The following is a 16,078-nucleotide window of genomic DNA, read 5'->3' as shown; positions in this document are numbered from 1 at the left end:
GGAATGGAGCATATCCCTTTAACTGTGCCAGGAGAGTTAAAGCAGTACAGCTTTCTTGTGCAGACCAGATCTTAGTGCTGATGGCCTGGGTTGCATGTAAAAGTTTTGCCAGCATGTTGGTTAGGAGTGTGAAATAATCATAAGCTCCCGGTCACCAGAGTCATTTAGGCAATAATGTCTCTTCCTTGGTACGGCTCATTTCATTAAGGGGAGGTGGAAGCTCACTGTGAATGGAATGGGGGAGGCTGGAGGGGTGGCTAAGGGAGCACAGAGAGCTCCTGAGACTGGCAGCCAGCTCCAGGCTGGGAAGGGGCATCCTGGCATTTCCTACTGCCATTCCTCTGTAGCTGGTGCCCAGTGCCCTGTGCTCTCCCCACCCACACTCAGCTGCTGGTCCCTTATGCGCCGATGCCCCCTGCCCCCACCCAAGAACTACCGCCCTGTCCCCCACCCCAGCAGCTGGTGCATGTGCTCCTGCCTCTCCCTCCCACAGGCCGAGTGTTTCCACCAGGGCCCGTGGTGGCTAGAAGGTGGGGAAAGTAGAACATTGCTATCTGCTCCCTAGCAGCCAGGCCAAACTCATGCACCATAGTGGCTGCTGCAGCCCCTCCTCCAGGTCCTGCTCTCACATCTGGGAGATATTGTGGGTGCAAAAAACACCAAGGGCACCTGGAAACATATGTCAGCCCTCCCAATATTTCCACTTCAGTGGACTACCTTCCCCCACCCCACCAGCATCACTGCCCCTGTGTATAAGCTGCACTGGCACAAGTCCTCTTTTCTGGATAAGCTTTGGCTCTATTAGGAGGGTTTGCTGGGATAGCAATCCCATTAAAGCCTCTCTAGTATAGACAAGGCCTCTGTCAGAGTCAGTATCTCAGACTAGAGCTGTCTATTGCATCAGGAGCAGGCTCATTTCAGAGGGATGTCTCGCAGCGCAGCCTGCAATCATTGGCCTGGCCAGTGATTCAGGAGTCAGCTGTGAGCTCAGTTGTGATTCACATGTATCATCACAGCAGCGTCATGGCTTGAACCGGAAGGTAAACTAATGGGCCTATCTCTGTGCCCTCCACTGGTTGCACTGGCATCACTCCCAATTCACACTGATGTAACTAAGAACAGAATTAGGCCATGCATGACCTCTGGGAAATCCCTTCACCTCCCTCTCCCTCAGTTTACCCTTCTGCCAGCCTGATACAAATCCTTTTCTACACCACTTGCATTGGGAGACTAGCCTGGACCACAGGTGTAAACAGGCTTGGCAGAAGTCAACTATTTTTTTTTTATCAATTTGATGGATAAAATCAATGAGCAACTTTAAACATATTTATCAATTTCAGTTGTCAAGATTTTCACAAAATTATGCCTTTTAAGCATTTTTTAAAATTTTTATCAATTTATATTTTCACCGTTGCAGGAAATTATGGGAGGATAGGCTAATGGGGGGGGCCATACAATAATTATTTAAGGACCATAGACATTGAGATTCCAAAAGTTAAACCTTCATAACTGTTAAAACACAAATTGTCACCATCACTTGTCAAAATATGCAAAGTCAATAGCCTTAAATCAAACTCGAATAAGTGCTCATGCAGCATTTTTCATACTTTGACTCCCTGTAAATTTCGATTACTGTGGATAGAAACATTTTTTCCTCAATTTTTGTGTGTGTGTACAGTGAAGTTGACTTTTACTGATATTTACTAATGAAAATCTAATCCTTTCACCTACTGTTGTCCTCTGCACCAATAAATTCAAAGAACCAAATTCAGCCTTGGGGTAAATAGGCCTGAGTCCACTAAAGACAATGTCTCTGCGCTTGTTCCATCAGGACACATGAAGTAATGGATGGGCACTAGTTTTAAGCCCTGATCCAGCAAAGCATTTAAGCACATGATTAACTTCAACATTGTTGAAGTTTATGTGTATGTGTATTGTTGAGGCTTGTGTATATGCTTGTGTACCTGAGAAAGCATTGGCCAAGTTTGCCTCTTGTTTACACCAGACCTGTGCCCGAATCTGGCCCTAAGTGGATCAGCAATCAGAATAGCTGCATTGCTCCACGAAGTCCTACAACTCTGGCTAGCGAAAACAAAAATTGGCCAAAGCCTTGCTGCTTTTTCTACATCACTGGTTCCTATAGCTACAGTGACTTCATGGAGGCTTTTGGCTCAAAGAAGCCTTTTCATTTCTAGTGCAGTTTGTTTGTACACTGGTAGGACTCGGGCTTGCTGTAAAGTTACAGAAGGGTTTCTGGCACATTAAACATTGATTAAACATTGATTTGTTGAAGCATAGTGTCTGAGACTGCATTAGCTAGGATTAAAATAGCAATTCTCATGCTTCAAGGCATACAGCAAACAATGGGCTGAGGTCAGGAAGGTTTCACCACCCCCACCACAGTATGATGCATGTTGGAGGGTTTGTATGTTTATCTGCTACACCCTGGATAGAGTGTTATACAAAGACTGGGTCCCTCACTGCTCTGTTGAATTTCTATGTTGTCTGCAACAATTACATTATGGTGATGCCATAGCAGCCATTTTGGTGTACACATCATTGCTTATGGAAGCTCCTAGTTATTATTTATTTATTGTACCTGGCTGCTTGCTAGAGTTTTGTACATTACAGACATTTTTATTACCTTGGCTGTACAGCATCATGTGTAAGTTTAGCATAGATTCTTTTTCACTTCAGACTTGTCCCAGTCAGGGAAATGGGACTTTAATCTGTCCTTTCCTGGGAATGAATGCAATTTAGCAGGTCTTTTCAATCGCTAAGATCTGTGAATTACCAGTCTTTCATCATTTCCAGATGCTTCAAAGGAAGGTGAACAAAACCCGTAGTGGACAATTATGAAATAACCTGCTCATAGAGGAACTTTCTTCCTGACTCCTAGCTGTTAATAGTTGGCTGATGTGCTGACGAATGAGGGTTTATATCCCTTATATTTTTATCCTAGCTATTGTAACCATGATTGTTCCCATTACTACTTAGGCAAAATGTCCCAACTCTTTTTTTTTAAGCCTGACAAACTTTGGGACTCAGTGATAACTTTCAGTGATGAGTTCCACAGGATAACTGAGATAGCACACTGATTGCCTCCATGAAAGTGGGTCCCAGAGGAAGTTAAAATTGCTCACACTATGGCAAGAAACCAAAGGGAGAGTGAATATGGAACCACAACTTGGTTTCTCTCAGGGCAAATCCCCCACTCAGTGCAAAGGGCTTAGCTACTGCAGGGAAATATAACTTACATTGTGCCACATCATGGAATTTGGCCCTGCATGTCTAATATTTCTCCATGGGCATCATCAGTTCTTCAAAATTAATGTATAGAGTTCTTGGCTACTGATCTGAAAAGGGGTTACCCTCTGGCTGACAGTATGGCTCAGACTCAGGCATTTTGGCCACTAAATCAGTAGCAGAGGCACTGAAGAGAATTTATATATTTCATAGCAGAACCGTACTAGCTACTTAGCACTAGGAATTCAGAGAGGGGAATGGAGCATTTAACAGAGTTTTGCTTCATCAGTTATTCATTAAAAAAATTCTGGAGTTATTTTTCCTTCAGATCGCAGAGCATGGAGCAAGGAAAATAGAGATTTTTAAGGGGGTTCGTGCTGTCAAAAAAAGGGGGGAGGGGGAGAGAGAGAGAGAGAAATCAACTGAAAATCTGCCCTGGAAATGGGAATTGCAGCTGAAAGGCTCAGAGTCCTGAACTCTCATAACAAGCTGGTTTTGCCATTTATTGTTTCTTTAAGAGATTCCTAGCTGTATCACAAGAGAAGAGGAGGGGAAAAAATAATTTGGCATCTTTTTCCATTTAAGTTTCTAGAGTCACTTACGAAAGGCAGGTCCTTGCTGCTGAAAATAAGTTGTCAGTTATGTCTTCAGGATGAGCCTGGTAGGACACTGAAATATTATACACTATAAGCTGCAGGAAAAATCAATTGAGGAGCAGGGATTCAACTGGTTCACAGGACATTGCTTCCATTTAAAGGTGCTTTTAGGCCTCCCTGCCCATATATCCACAAAGACAACACTGGGCAAATAAACTCTGTTGTTTGTAAATACACCAGGAATAATGGTACAACTGTTGTAGGACCGATAGCAAAGAATATCAATTCTCCCTGAGGCTTGCAACCAGCAAAGGGTGATTGTGCTTTGTTCGGCACTTTTTTGCAAGGGCAGAATTGTGTGGAGTTTTTTTTTTTATTAACATTTTTGGACTGCGTGACTCTGACAGGACCCAGAACAATGTTTACAGAGTTTGCCTTGAACTGATTTACTCTGGAAGACAGAAGGGGAAGCAGCAAAAAGAGGTAACGCTCTGCCTTTTAAGTGATCAATATGGGAGCCTTTATATTTAAATAAGACTATTAGCATTTAACCTTATTTTCCCAGGTAATCATTTGCAACACTGGCCCATTTATCTGCAGAAAATCTTGCTTCTAAAATCGTTTCCGAGTGGGACACACAGGACTTGCTGAGCAACATTACTTGGGCTGATGCTGGAATGTTGGTAGAGGCCCAAGCGTAGCTGAGAACTCTTTGATAAGCCGATATGTGGGCCAGACAATAGCCTGAAATCAATTGTCCTTGTGGCTTTAAAGCCAGGTCTCTGACTCCCGTGCAGAACAGGGAGATTTTATTTACTGGAAACTGAAGCCATGGATGTTTCAATTTAAAAAAAAAAAAAATGTAGTGTTTGTCAAAACCTGATGGGAGGAAAGCACAGAGCAGGGTGGAGACCTGTATTGCTATCAAGTACCTGCAAACTCCTCAGGATGTCCTGGCAAGAGGAGTGGATGCACTGAATGTTAGGAGAAAGTATTCTTCTTGGCCTAAGTGGCTGGGAGGGGGCTGAGAAAAAATCCACAGGCCAGGACTGGAGAGGCAAATGCCAACAGTAACATCCAGACACATTCTTAATAACAGCTGAGCAAAGCATAAGGCTTGAGCTGTGGGAGGCTAGGAAGGGGAAAGGGGGATGGGAAATGGGAAGCAGACAAAAGCCAGGTTTTGAAGCAATGCAGCCATGTTCCAAATACCGCTTCCAATCCCCTCCACCCCACCCCACACACACTCTGGGAACATCCCCACTTAGTGGGTTCATAGGCAGATTGCAATATACTGTCTAACGCTGGACAGTCGAGCAAAGACAGAACACAAATGTTTGTGACCAGTTGTACTCTTAGCCCAAGCCTGAGAAACTGAGCAGCGCTTCAGCCTGAGCTAACATACACCTCGCAACAGACTGCCTGGCCCCACCAGCATTTACAGGCAGGTTAGTTATCATATGTGAACATGTGACTTGGAATCCCAGTCAGGCCTGAAGCCACAATTCTTCCTTAGGCCACAGTCCCGCTGAAGTGCACACTAAATTTGTTCCAGAAAAGACTACATGATTGGGCCCTTTGTTGACCAGAAATGAAAGGGTCAGTCCTGGGCTCCGTACACAGCCAGGCTCTGTAGGGCATGAAAAGCCATTGCAGGGGGGTCAGGTAGAGGAGAGGCTATGTAGGGAGCTCCACACTAATTCTCTGTGCTGGTGTGCAGCCCCCTAAAGAGTGGAGGGGCCACAGCCAGCATAGATTCACTGGGACTCAATCACACTGTGCGGGGGAGCAGGGTGTCTGAGCAGAGGATCATTGTCCATCTCTGGTAGAAACTTCACTTCATTATGTAGGAGCACTTCAGTTAGCTGGGGCGCTGCAACATGTACACAACCAGCTAATGGTGGGATTCGCCTACTTGTGTAGCCATGCTCCCACTGGCTATCATCTAGCTGGCATGAGTAGAAATAGCAGCAGAGTGCGGTAGCATGGGGAGTGGCAGCAGAGCCACGGGTTGAGCCATGCCAGGTACAAACCTGACTGAAACTGGTGGGTACGTATTCAGTGCGGCTAAGCCATGCTTCCACATCTGCTACCTGTGCCACCATGGCGACGCTGTTATTTATACTTGTGCTAGGTCCATGAGAGCTAGTATTAGTATGTGTATGTGAGGAAGAGAACCACAGCCTAGTTCCTAGTGTAGTCAGAGCCTCTGCATCCAGGCCTTCTGCCAGGCTCAGAAACGCATCGACTAGAGCAGAAAATGCCATCAGATTAGTGTGAAATCTTTACTATTCTTTCACATTTCTCTCTCCGACAGACAGACACAGACTGAAGCCAAACTCCTCGCACCCATCTTATGATAATACCCATTGAATCTTATGCTTTCTTGGTCTCATGCTGTCTCACAGTTTGGCAAATTGGCCCTATCTTTTGCATTGTCCAACATCATTTTGCAAATCTTACAGTAATCATGACATTGCATATATATATTTTTTTCTTTTTTTGCCCTCAAAGATCTGCTTTTAAATGATAGGGAGAGGGAAGGAAGGTAGCAGCTAAAACTGCCTGTAGAAAAAAAAGAGATCTCTGAGTCCACTTGCGAAACTGGAGAAGAGGGAAATCTGAGCTGATTTTGCTCTATGTATTATTAACTATTTGTACTCCAGTGGCAGCTAGGGGACCTAGCTGAGATCCAGGCCCCCTTGTGTTAGGGCTGTGCCAACATAAAGGCTCAGATCTTCAAAGTTATTTAGGAGCTACAATATGTATGAATTCTAAGGATCTGTTACTGGATTCTAAGGATCTGTCATTGCCTTCTAAGGCTCTATTATTGTTAGAATGTAAATATCTTATTCAGATCAGATATAAATCTTCTTTTCATCACATTTATCATTTAAACATTATAGCTAGCCATGTGTGGTACTGTAATCATCTGCTGTTCCTTGGGTTGATTGGCTAAATAAAAACCAGAGGGGAAAATGCTGCTCTAAGATGCAGCCCAGAGGAGAGAAGCAGTGCTGTCTCAGAGAAAAGATGCAAGCAAAATAACTTGTGCCAATCTTGGTCTCTTTATTCACAGAAGAAATGATGGGTCCATTTCTCTGCCTGTGGACTGCAACTTTCTTTGTGATGAGCCAGGAGTGCCCGGAGCCCTGCACTTGCGTAGAAAAAAAATATGGCCGCCAGCTAGCAGAATGTGCTTACAGAGATCTCCAGGGGGTCCCCACGGGGCTGCCCTCCAACGTGACCACCCTCACCCTGTCGGCCAACAAGATCACCTCGTTACAGCAGAGCTCCTTTCTGGAGGTCACCCAGGTACAGTCGCTGTGGCTGGCGCACAACGAAATCTGCGCCATTGAGGAAGGCACCTTCGCCAGGCTTCTGCATTTGAAAAACATAGACCTCAGCAATAACCAGCTTGCAGACTTCCCCTGGGGGGATCTGTACAACCTCAGCACTCTGCAGCTGCTGAAGATGAACAACAACCAGCTTGTGAAGTTGCCCTGGGAGGCCTTCCACACCCTGAAAGACCTGAGGTCCCTGTGGATCAACGACAACAAGTTCACCACCATCGCCCAGGGCACTTTTGATGCCATGAGTTCACTTTCCCAGTTGCAGATCTACAACAACCCCTTCAACTGCACCTGCAGGCTTCTGTGGCTAAAGAGCTGGGCTGAGAACACCCTGATCTCCATCCCCAAAAGGGACTCCATCAGCTGTGCAGCCCCGGAAAGCCTCAGAGGTGTCCCCCTGGGGAGGATCCCTGACCTTCAGTGCACACCTCCCTCTGTGCAGCTGACCTGCCACCCCAACTTGGACAACACCGTACTGTATGATGGGCTCACGCTCATGCTGCACTGCAGCGTCACAGGCAGCCCCCAGCCAGAGATTAGGTGGGAGATCCAGACCCCCATCCAAGGAACAGAGATAAATGGGCCCAATGTGGAAAGAGATAAGAATGACCTGTCTACTGGGGGCTCCAAGCACAGTGCAGAGCGCTTCCTGGTCTATGGAAACGGCACCCTGGTCATCCCCCACCTGAGCAAGCACGAGGAAGGGACCTATACCTGCCTGGCCACCAACGAGGTTGGTACTCGCAAGGTCTCAGTCAATGTGGCATTGGCCAATTCAGAAAACCCGGCAGAAGATCTGCTCAGAAACAACCTCGCAACCAGCAAGCTTGGAGCCAAACACTGCAACAAGGAAGCCCAAGCCAATTCCTCCCAGGCTGGAGAAAAGCTTGTGATCATCTACCGTGTTCCTGCAGGGATGGGGAGCAGTGATGGAGGCACTCTTCTGGAGTCACGTCTCTGGGCTTGCATGTTCTGTTTAGTTGTTTTCCTTTATTGCTAAGGAAAATGCCAAAGGGTTTCTCTGTATTTCTGTATCATTTATATTGACATAGTGTCATGCATGCACTGAGCTGCTGGGAGCTGTCTGAGGCACTAATCAAAGCTGGGGCTGAGATGCAGAAGCCAGGTCTGACTTTCAAACCTTCCTTCACCCCCTAGTTTCGTGGCATTCAGAAACATGTGCTTGGTTCAGCCAACTGTATTAAACAAGCCAGCTGGGAAACCTGATCCAGGATCCCAATCCCACCTCCAAGTCTAAGGTGTTTAGATCTGCAGGCAGGGGTTGATTTCAACTCATCTTTGGTATGAATGTGCTGTTTCAGGATTAATGGCAACACTGGTGCAATAACCCATATCTGGCATGACCCCACCTTTAAACTAAATAGACCCTCTATTTTTTATTAGCTGTCAATGTGTGCAATGATGGGTGAACCCTGGAACAGATCCAGAGGTTTGGTTCAGATAGAAGCCAAAAGCATCCTTTCATCTACCTTCATTAGGGAAGATAAGTCCACCTCTGAATGGTAATACCAGATGGCTGAACAGCTGGCACCTTCACCAGCCAATTAGGTGCTTCCTTTCAAATTATTACCCAATCAGTTTGTTAGCTCCTAGAAGATAATATGATTGTAAGGAATAGCCAGCGTGGTTTTGCCAAGAACAAATCATGCCAAACCAACCTAATTTCATTCTTTGAGAGGGTTACTGGTCTAGTAGATGGGTGAGGGAGCAGTAGACATGATATATCTTGATTTTAGTTAGGCTTTTGACACCATCCCACATGACATTCTCATAAGCAAATGTGGTCTAGATAAAATTACTATATGGGGGGTGCACAATTGGTTGAAAGATCATTCTCAAAGAGGAATTATCATCAATGGTTCACTGTCAAACTGGGCAGGCATGTTTAGTGGCGCCCCTGCAGTGGTCAGACTTGCAGAGGTCAGTCTTGGATTCACTACTATTCAATATTTTCATTAGTGATGGATAATGGGAATGAAGAGGACACTTATAAAATCTGCAGATGAAACAAAGCTCAGAGATGTTGCAAGCATTTGGGAAGGCAGGGTTAGAATTCAAAACTACCTTGAAAAATTAGAGAAATGTCCTGAAATCAACAAGATGAAATTCAATAAAAACAAGTGCAAAGTACTTCACTTAGGAAGGAAAAATCACATGCACAACTACAAAATGGGGAATAACTAGCTAGACAGTCGTATTGCTGAAAAGGGTCTGGGAGTTATAGTGGATCACAAATTGAATATGAGTCAACAGTGTGATGCAGTTGTGAAAAGTCTATCATCATTCTGGGGAGGACAAATAGGAGTGTCATGTGCAAGGGACGAGAGGTAATTGCCCTGCCCTACTCAGCACTGGGGAGGCCTCAGCTGGAGCACTGTGGGTTCTGGGCACCACACTTTAGGAAAGATGTGGACAAATTGGAGCGAGTCCAGAGCAGAGCAACTAAAATGATCAAAGGTTTAGCAAACCTACCCTATGCAGAAAGGTAAAAAAACCTGGGCATGAGAAAGGAAGATTGAGCGGGGGTGGGGACTGATAACAGTTTTCATAGAATCATAAAAGATTAGGGTTGGAAGAGACCTCAGGAAGTCATCTAGTCCAACTCCCTGCTCAAAGCAGGACCTTTCAGATAGGTTAAGAGCTGTTATATAAAGAGGATGATGATCAATTGTTCTCCATGTCTTCGGAAGGTAGGACAGTAAGCAATGGGCTTAATCTGCAGCAAGGGAGATTTAGGTTAGACATAAGGGAAGACTTTTAGCTATAAGGGGAGTTAAGTTCTGGAACAGGCTTCCAATGGAGGTTGTGGAATCCCCATCACTGGAGGTTTTTAAGCGCAGGTTGGACAAACCCCTGTCAGGGATGGTCTAGGTTTACTTGATCTCCGTGCAAGGGGTTGGACTTAATGACCGCAAGGTCCGTTCCAGCCCCACATTTCTCTGATTCTAGAATACCATCTTCATATTAATAAATAAGAGCCTAAGGGTGAATGGCTGAATGGAGAACCATGCTAGTCCCTGGGGGAGCAGCCAGTTGAGATGACTATAAGTAGATGATCATGATCTATGGGAAAAGGGAAAGGAAGGATGGACTCACCCACAGCAAACCCCTTTAGCTGGTCCTCAGCCAGTGTCCTATCCCCTTATTGGTGCCCTGAGACTTCATTCTGATGATCTCTTTGGATTACACGAGGGGCAGGGGTATCTGGTGCAGTTCACACCACTAGATGGTGACTCAGAGGCAGACATGACAAAGCTCCGGCTGGGATAATTTATTTGGGGTTGGTCCTGCTTTGAGCAGGGGGTTGGACAAGATGACCTCCTGCGGGCTCTTCCAACCCTAATCTTCTATGATTCTATGCTTTGTAGCTAGCAGAGGATGAGCGTATGGTTGAACTGAGGCAGAGGCTGGGCTTCCAGCACTGACCTTTAGACCGAGGTACATGCATGAGTATTCCAGAGCTTTTCCACACTTCTATTCCTTTTGTTTCCCCAAAAGGCCCAATCCTGCTAGAATCTGAGTCAAGGATGCTCAGCACTTTGCAGGACTGGGCCCTTCAATCACAATTATCCTCCTGTCCTACAGATGATGCATCAATTATACCATGTAACTGACTGATCCTTGACTCACTTTTCCCATTGAAGTCAATGGGCCAGATCCTTAGCTGGTGTAAATTGTCAAAGCTCTGTGGAGATCTAGCATCAGCTGAGAACCTGCCCCACTGAGTTACACCACTGGTAAAAGTGAGAGGAAAATCACAGCCCAGACCCTCAATCTTCTCTTCATGCTCATGTCCAAATGGGGCTAAGCAGAGACCCCCCCACAGTGCATGGGGAGAAAGAGAGATGGGAAGATAAGATGAGGGAGAGTGAGTAACTGAGCTGTACTGCCATGGATGTGACATCAGAGCTTTGTCACATGTACTGGGGGCAGGGGGGGACCAGGATATGGGCTATAGCCCCTGCTGTCCCAGGGACCTATGAACAATCCAGCTGTTCTACAGGGAAAGGTCAGGGTACTGTACAGCTGTTTCTCAGATACTTAAAGCTCTCTTTCCCAGTGTGTTTTTCTAACACTATCACCATAGGAGCTAGAACAATATTGCTGTATCCACCTCACATTGTTATTTTCAGAACTACGTGGCTGAAACATACAGAGTGCAATAAAGATCTCTCTAAAATGACCCTCCCCTCTGGCTGTGGCTCAGGGGGTGAGGGTGAGAGCGCTAAAGACAGCAAACCTCGGCCAGTGGACATGAGAGCAGGATCCTCCACCTTGGCGGTAGTAAAGCTGACTGAAATCCTGACACCGCCGTGAATCACCAGCTGCAGGCTACAGTTAAAGTGTGGGGTGGGGTGGATCTGACACCCCTTGGAGAGGTCCCATGGGAAAATACCCAGCCATGGCTTATGGAATAAACAGAGAATTCTCGATTCAGGTGTGATGGCTGAGGCTGAAGGGAAGTAACCTGGGCTGTCTCCGCTCCCTCACTATGCAACAGAGGGGTCGGGGAGAAGGGGAAAACATCAAACCCCGGGGCTTCATGGGGAGGGCAGGCACCAGCCCCACCCCCACTTGCCTTCTGGGTCTGAGGGGCCATGGGCATGCAAGGGGGAGGGGTGACCCTTCAGGGCCTACTAACCCTGCCAGGAGAGCATGCTGACCCCTCACCCTTTGTGTGTGCCACCAGGGACACATGAAAACAAGCTGAGGCCCTAGACCCCCTGGGACTCCACCCCCACTTGGAATGATGGTTCCCCACACTCCGTTTAGGAGAGCCAGGGCAGGAAAAGGGGTCCCTTCACTGCCACACCCCAGAAGCTGTTAACACCCTAAAGAGTTGCACAGAGCAGTTTACCCATCCCAGCTACCTGCAGACTCAGGCAGATGGTGCTGCATTGGCTACAAGCCGGTCATGGTCCCAAGCATGACTATAACGTTCACTTAGAAAAGAAAAGGAAGTTGCAATTCTCATACAGTCACATGCCTCCAGGAGCTGGGGGCCCAGGTAAAGCTAAGCGCAGATGCTGCCTACATAGAAGCACAGAGGAGCTAGCCTGTCACCTGGCACTCCACAAGCCCATGCACTTCCCCTACTATCTCATATGACAGCACATGCTGGGCATTCCCTCAGTTCTGAACTAGGGATGGCTGGGAAGTGTCACACTGAGAGGCAGATGCTGGCTGCTCACACTTCGGGCAATTTGTTACTTGCTAGATGAAACTCCAATCTTGTACCAGCAACTGCTAGTGAGCCGGGGTCAACCTGAGCATATCCCCACCACAGCAAACAGCTTAGAATGCCACACCCCAAACTGGGACCTGGCCTGGGCCAAGCAGGGTCCAACACAGGATCAGAACGAAATACTTTGTGAGGGCAGCTTGGTGATTAGGGCCATTCATCTCCAGGGTGTAATGCAGCATGGCAGCTAAGTATGAGCTGTGCAAAACTCAAATTTCCATTGCAGGGAAAATATTGACAGTATGAAGTTTGTTTTCATTTCAAAATCATAATGAAAAAGATTTTCAAGATTTCCTGCAAAATGCAAATTCTGAAGAGTTTTGGTTTTAGAAAATTTGTGATTTTGAAATTTCATTTAGAAATTTATTTTTATATTATTTCATGAGCATGTCAGTAGTACATCGTACATAATACTACTGACATGTCAGGAAATAATATTAAACTATAAAAATGAGAAACCCATTTTAGTTTAAGATTCCAAGCTCTTTTGAAATTTTCAAAAACAATGTTTTTCAAAATGAACCTTTTCATTTCAAAATATTTTTCCATTGCAATTTTTTTGCCAAAAACAAAACAGTTTTTTCACACAAAAAATACTTTTAGTCAAAACAGCTTTTTGCAAATGAAATACTGTTTAGACTAAAACCAGCTCTATGCTGAACACCTACTTCAGGGGTGGCCAACCTGAGCCTGAGAAGGAGCCAGAATTTACCAATGCACATTGCGAAAGAGCCACAGTAATACGTCAGCAGCCCCCCCATCAGCTCCTCCCCTCCCCCCATTTTCAGCATCTCCTGCCCACTGGCTGCCCTGCTGATCAGCGCCTCCCCCTCCCTCCCTGCATCTCCCAATCAACTGTTTTGTGGCATGAAGGAGGCTCTGGGTGGGTGGGGGAGGAGCGAGGGCATGGCAGACTCAGGGGAGGGCACGGGAAGGGGTGGAGTGCGGGCAGGGCCTGTGGCAGAGCACCACCTGTGGCAGAGCACCCCCTGGCACATTGGAAAGTTGGCACCTGTAGCTCCAGCCCCAGAGTCGGTGCCTATACAAGGAGCCGCATATTAACTTCTGAAGAGCCTCATGTGGCTCTGGAGCCACAGGTTGGCCATCCCTGACCTATTTCAAGGAAACCACGTATATTCCAGTGTGAAAGCTGGAAAATAATGTGACCACAGTTTACGTAGGACCTAACCAAAACCAAATTGGGGGATACATGCAATTCTTTTGCAGCCTTTTTTGGCTGTTATCAACAGCTTACTGCATGGTTCTGCCAGCATCATAGATGTGTTTGTTTAAAGCAGGAGGAAATAGGAAAGACATTAATTTCAAGCTCCATCAAAAACATGAGGGGAAATATCAATATCTGGCAGACTTAAAAATAAAAATAGCAGCTCCTGTTTTCTGCAAGACCTACAGTGTTTTCTGGCTTGCTGCATGAAAGGGAAGGATACAGTCAGCAAAGGGCTGTCATTGGCAGCCCTGTCTGCAAGCTGTGCCCCAAGAGAGTCACTAACCAGAGGGCACAGTCCTGCAATGCACTCTGCAGCCCCTAGGAGGTGCTCAGCACCTCAATGGATCAGGCCCCAGAAGAACCATGGGACTGTCCCACTTCTATGAAAACCCAGAAGAACAAGCTCTGCCTTTGGGGGAAAAGGACAGAACAACAAGAGAATTTTAAAAAACCTCCTTGCTCAGAGTAACTCTTTGAATTACACCTCATAGGTTGTACTGATAGACGGCAGCATGGTCCATTTCCATCGCATGCCTCTCACAGTGGGGCTGGATTTTCAAACTTGGCCTCCATGTGTAGGCAGATTTTTGCATCAACAATCCACCATCCTCCAATACATAGAAACAAGGTTCTAGGCAAAGATACTACAGTCTAAATACCCTACTGCACCTGGAAAGTGAGGGAGATGTCACAAGACAGCACTTGTACAACAGTGTCCCCAAGAATGGAGGTCCAGATGGGAGTTCTGAGTTCTGCTTCCTATAGTCACCCATTCTCCACTCTATCCCAGGCTGATGACACTTGAAATGCACACAGTTTAAGGGGCACTATTAGTGCAAGGGTGTTGACACCTGAATACCTACTGGCTTGGATTTTTCATTAACCTGACCAGCTCCTTCCCCCAAAAGAGGGCTGCACAGCTCTTCACAAATGCTGGCTAATTAAGATCCCCAACAACCTCAAGGCTAGGGCTGGGTGGAAATTTTCCATCAAAACAGAAATTGGGGTCTGACTATATGAAATTGGTCATTGAAAGTGACTGCTTTGGGGGGATTTTTTTTTTAATTTCCATCAAAAAACCCAAAGCACCCAAGCAAACAAAAAAACCCCCACAATATATTTTGTTTTGGCTATGGTACTGCAGTGTCTTCTGGGAGCTGCAGTTCAGGTGCTTCAGTCCTCTCACAAAAAATAACGTGGTTGGACAACTAGCAAGGTTACCATAGACAATAAAGGGGAAGGGAGGCAGATCACGATAAGTAAAGAATGCATCAGAGATCTTCTGACCAATTTGAATGAATTCAAATCAGCGTGACTGGATGTTATTCACTGCAGGGTGCTAACGGAATTATCTGAAGACATCTCAGAGCTTCTGGCAATAATATTTGCTAGCTCATGGATGACAGCAGAGACTCCTGGACACTGGAGAAAGCTAACATAGTGCCCATCTTTAAAAAGTGGGGAAAGGAGGAGCCAGGAAATGAACTATAGAACTATACAACCTGACCTCAGTACCTGGGAAGCTACTAAAGCAATGTATAAAACATCCCATTTGCGAATACCTGCAGCAGCGCTTTACCGTGCCTTGTGTGGTCGTGGCACAGTGCTGGGAGAGCTCTCTAAAAAAAACCTCCATGAGGGGCGTAGCTCCCAGTGCTGGGGCACTGTCTACACTGGCGCTTTACAGCGCTGAAACTTGCTGCGCTTGGGGGGGGGGGGGGGGAGAGGGGTGTTTTTTCACACCCCTGAGCGAGAAAGTTGCAGCACTGTAAATTGCCAGTGTAGACAAGCCCTAAGAACAAATCATGCCGAACCAGCTTGATTTCCTTCTTTGGCAGGGTAACTGGTTTGGTGGATGGGGGAATGCGGTGGACATCATATACCTGGACTTCAGCAAGGCTTTTTGCACAGTCCCACATGGCATTCTGATAAGTAAGCTGGAGAATGCAGGCTTGATAGAACTACCATTAAATGGATACGTAATTGATTAAACAACCACAAACCAAGAGTAACTATTAATGAAATGATGTCAGATTGGAGGGTGGCCTCAATTGGGGTTCCACAGGGATCTGTTCTGGGTCCAGTGTTGTTTAACATTTTTATTAATGATCTGGATGTAGGAATAGAGAGCATACTGATCAAGTTTGCGGATGACACAAAGCTGGGGCAGGGCGCCAATACTTTGGACGAAAAACCTAAAATTTAAAGGGATCTTTATTAATTGGATAACTGGGCTATAGACAACGAAATGAAATACAATAAAGAAACACGTAAGGTGTTACACTTAGGGAAGAAAAACCAAATGCACAAATACAGAATGGGGGATAACTGGCTTGGCAGCAGCACTGCTAAGAAGATCTGGGAGTTGTGGTGGATCACAACCTCAACATGA

General features: G+C 46.1%; 1 protein-coding gene across 1 annotated transcript; it reads left to right on the top strand.

Moving 5' to 3' along the window:
• The first annotated feature begins 4,252 nt into the window (after positions 1-4,252).
• Positions 4,253-11,399, top strand: LOC125644134 (immunoglobulin superfamily containing leucine-rich repeat protein). Its single transcript, XM_048867606.2, has 2 exons — positions 4,253-4,325; positions 6,922-11,399. The coding sequence occupies exon 2, from the start codon at positions 6,927-6,929 to the stop codon at positions 8,193-8,195; it is 1,269 nt and encodes a 422-aa protein (XP_048723563.1). The 5' UTR covers positions 4,253-4,325; positions 6,922-6,926; the 3' UTR covers positions 8,196-11,399.
• Positions 11,400-16,078: the final 4,679 nt, after the last annotated feature.

Source organism: Caretta caretta, chromosome 10 (assembly GCF_965140235.1).
Source record: "Caretta caretta isolate rCarCar2 chromosome 10, rCarCar1.hap1, whole genome shotgun sequence".
Classification (NCBI taxonomy): domain Eukaryota; kingdom Metazoa; phylum Chordata; order Testudines; family Cheloniidae; genus Caretta; species Caretta caretta.
The sequence above is the reverse complement of the archived record's forward strand: the minus strand, read 5'-3'. Positions and strand labels throughout refer to the sequence as shown.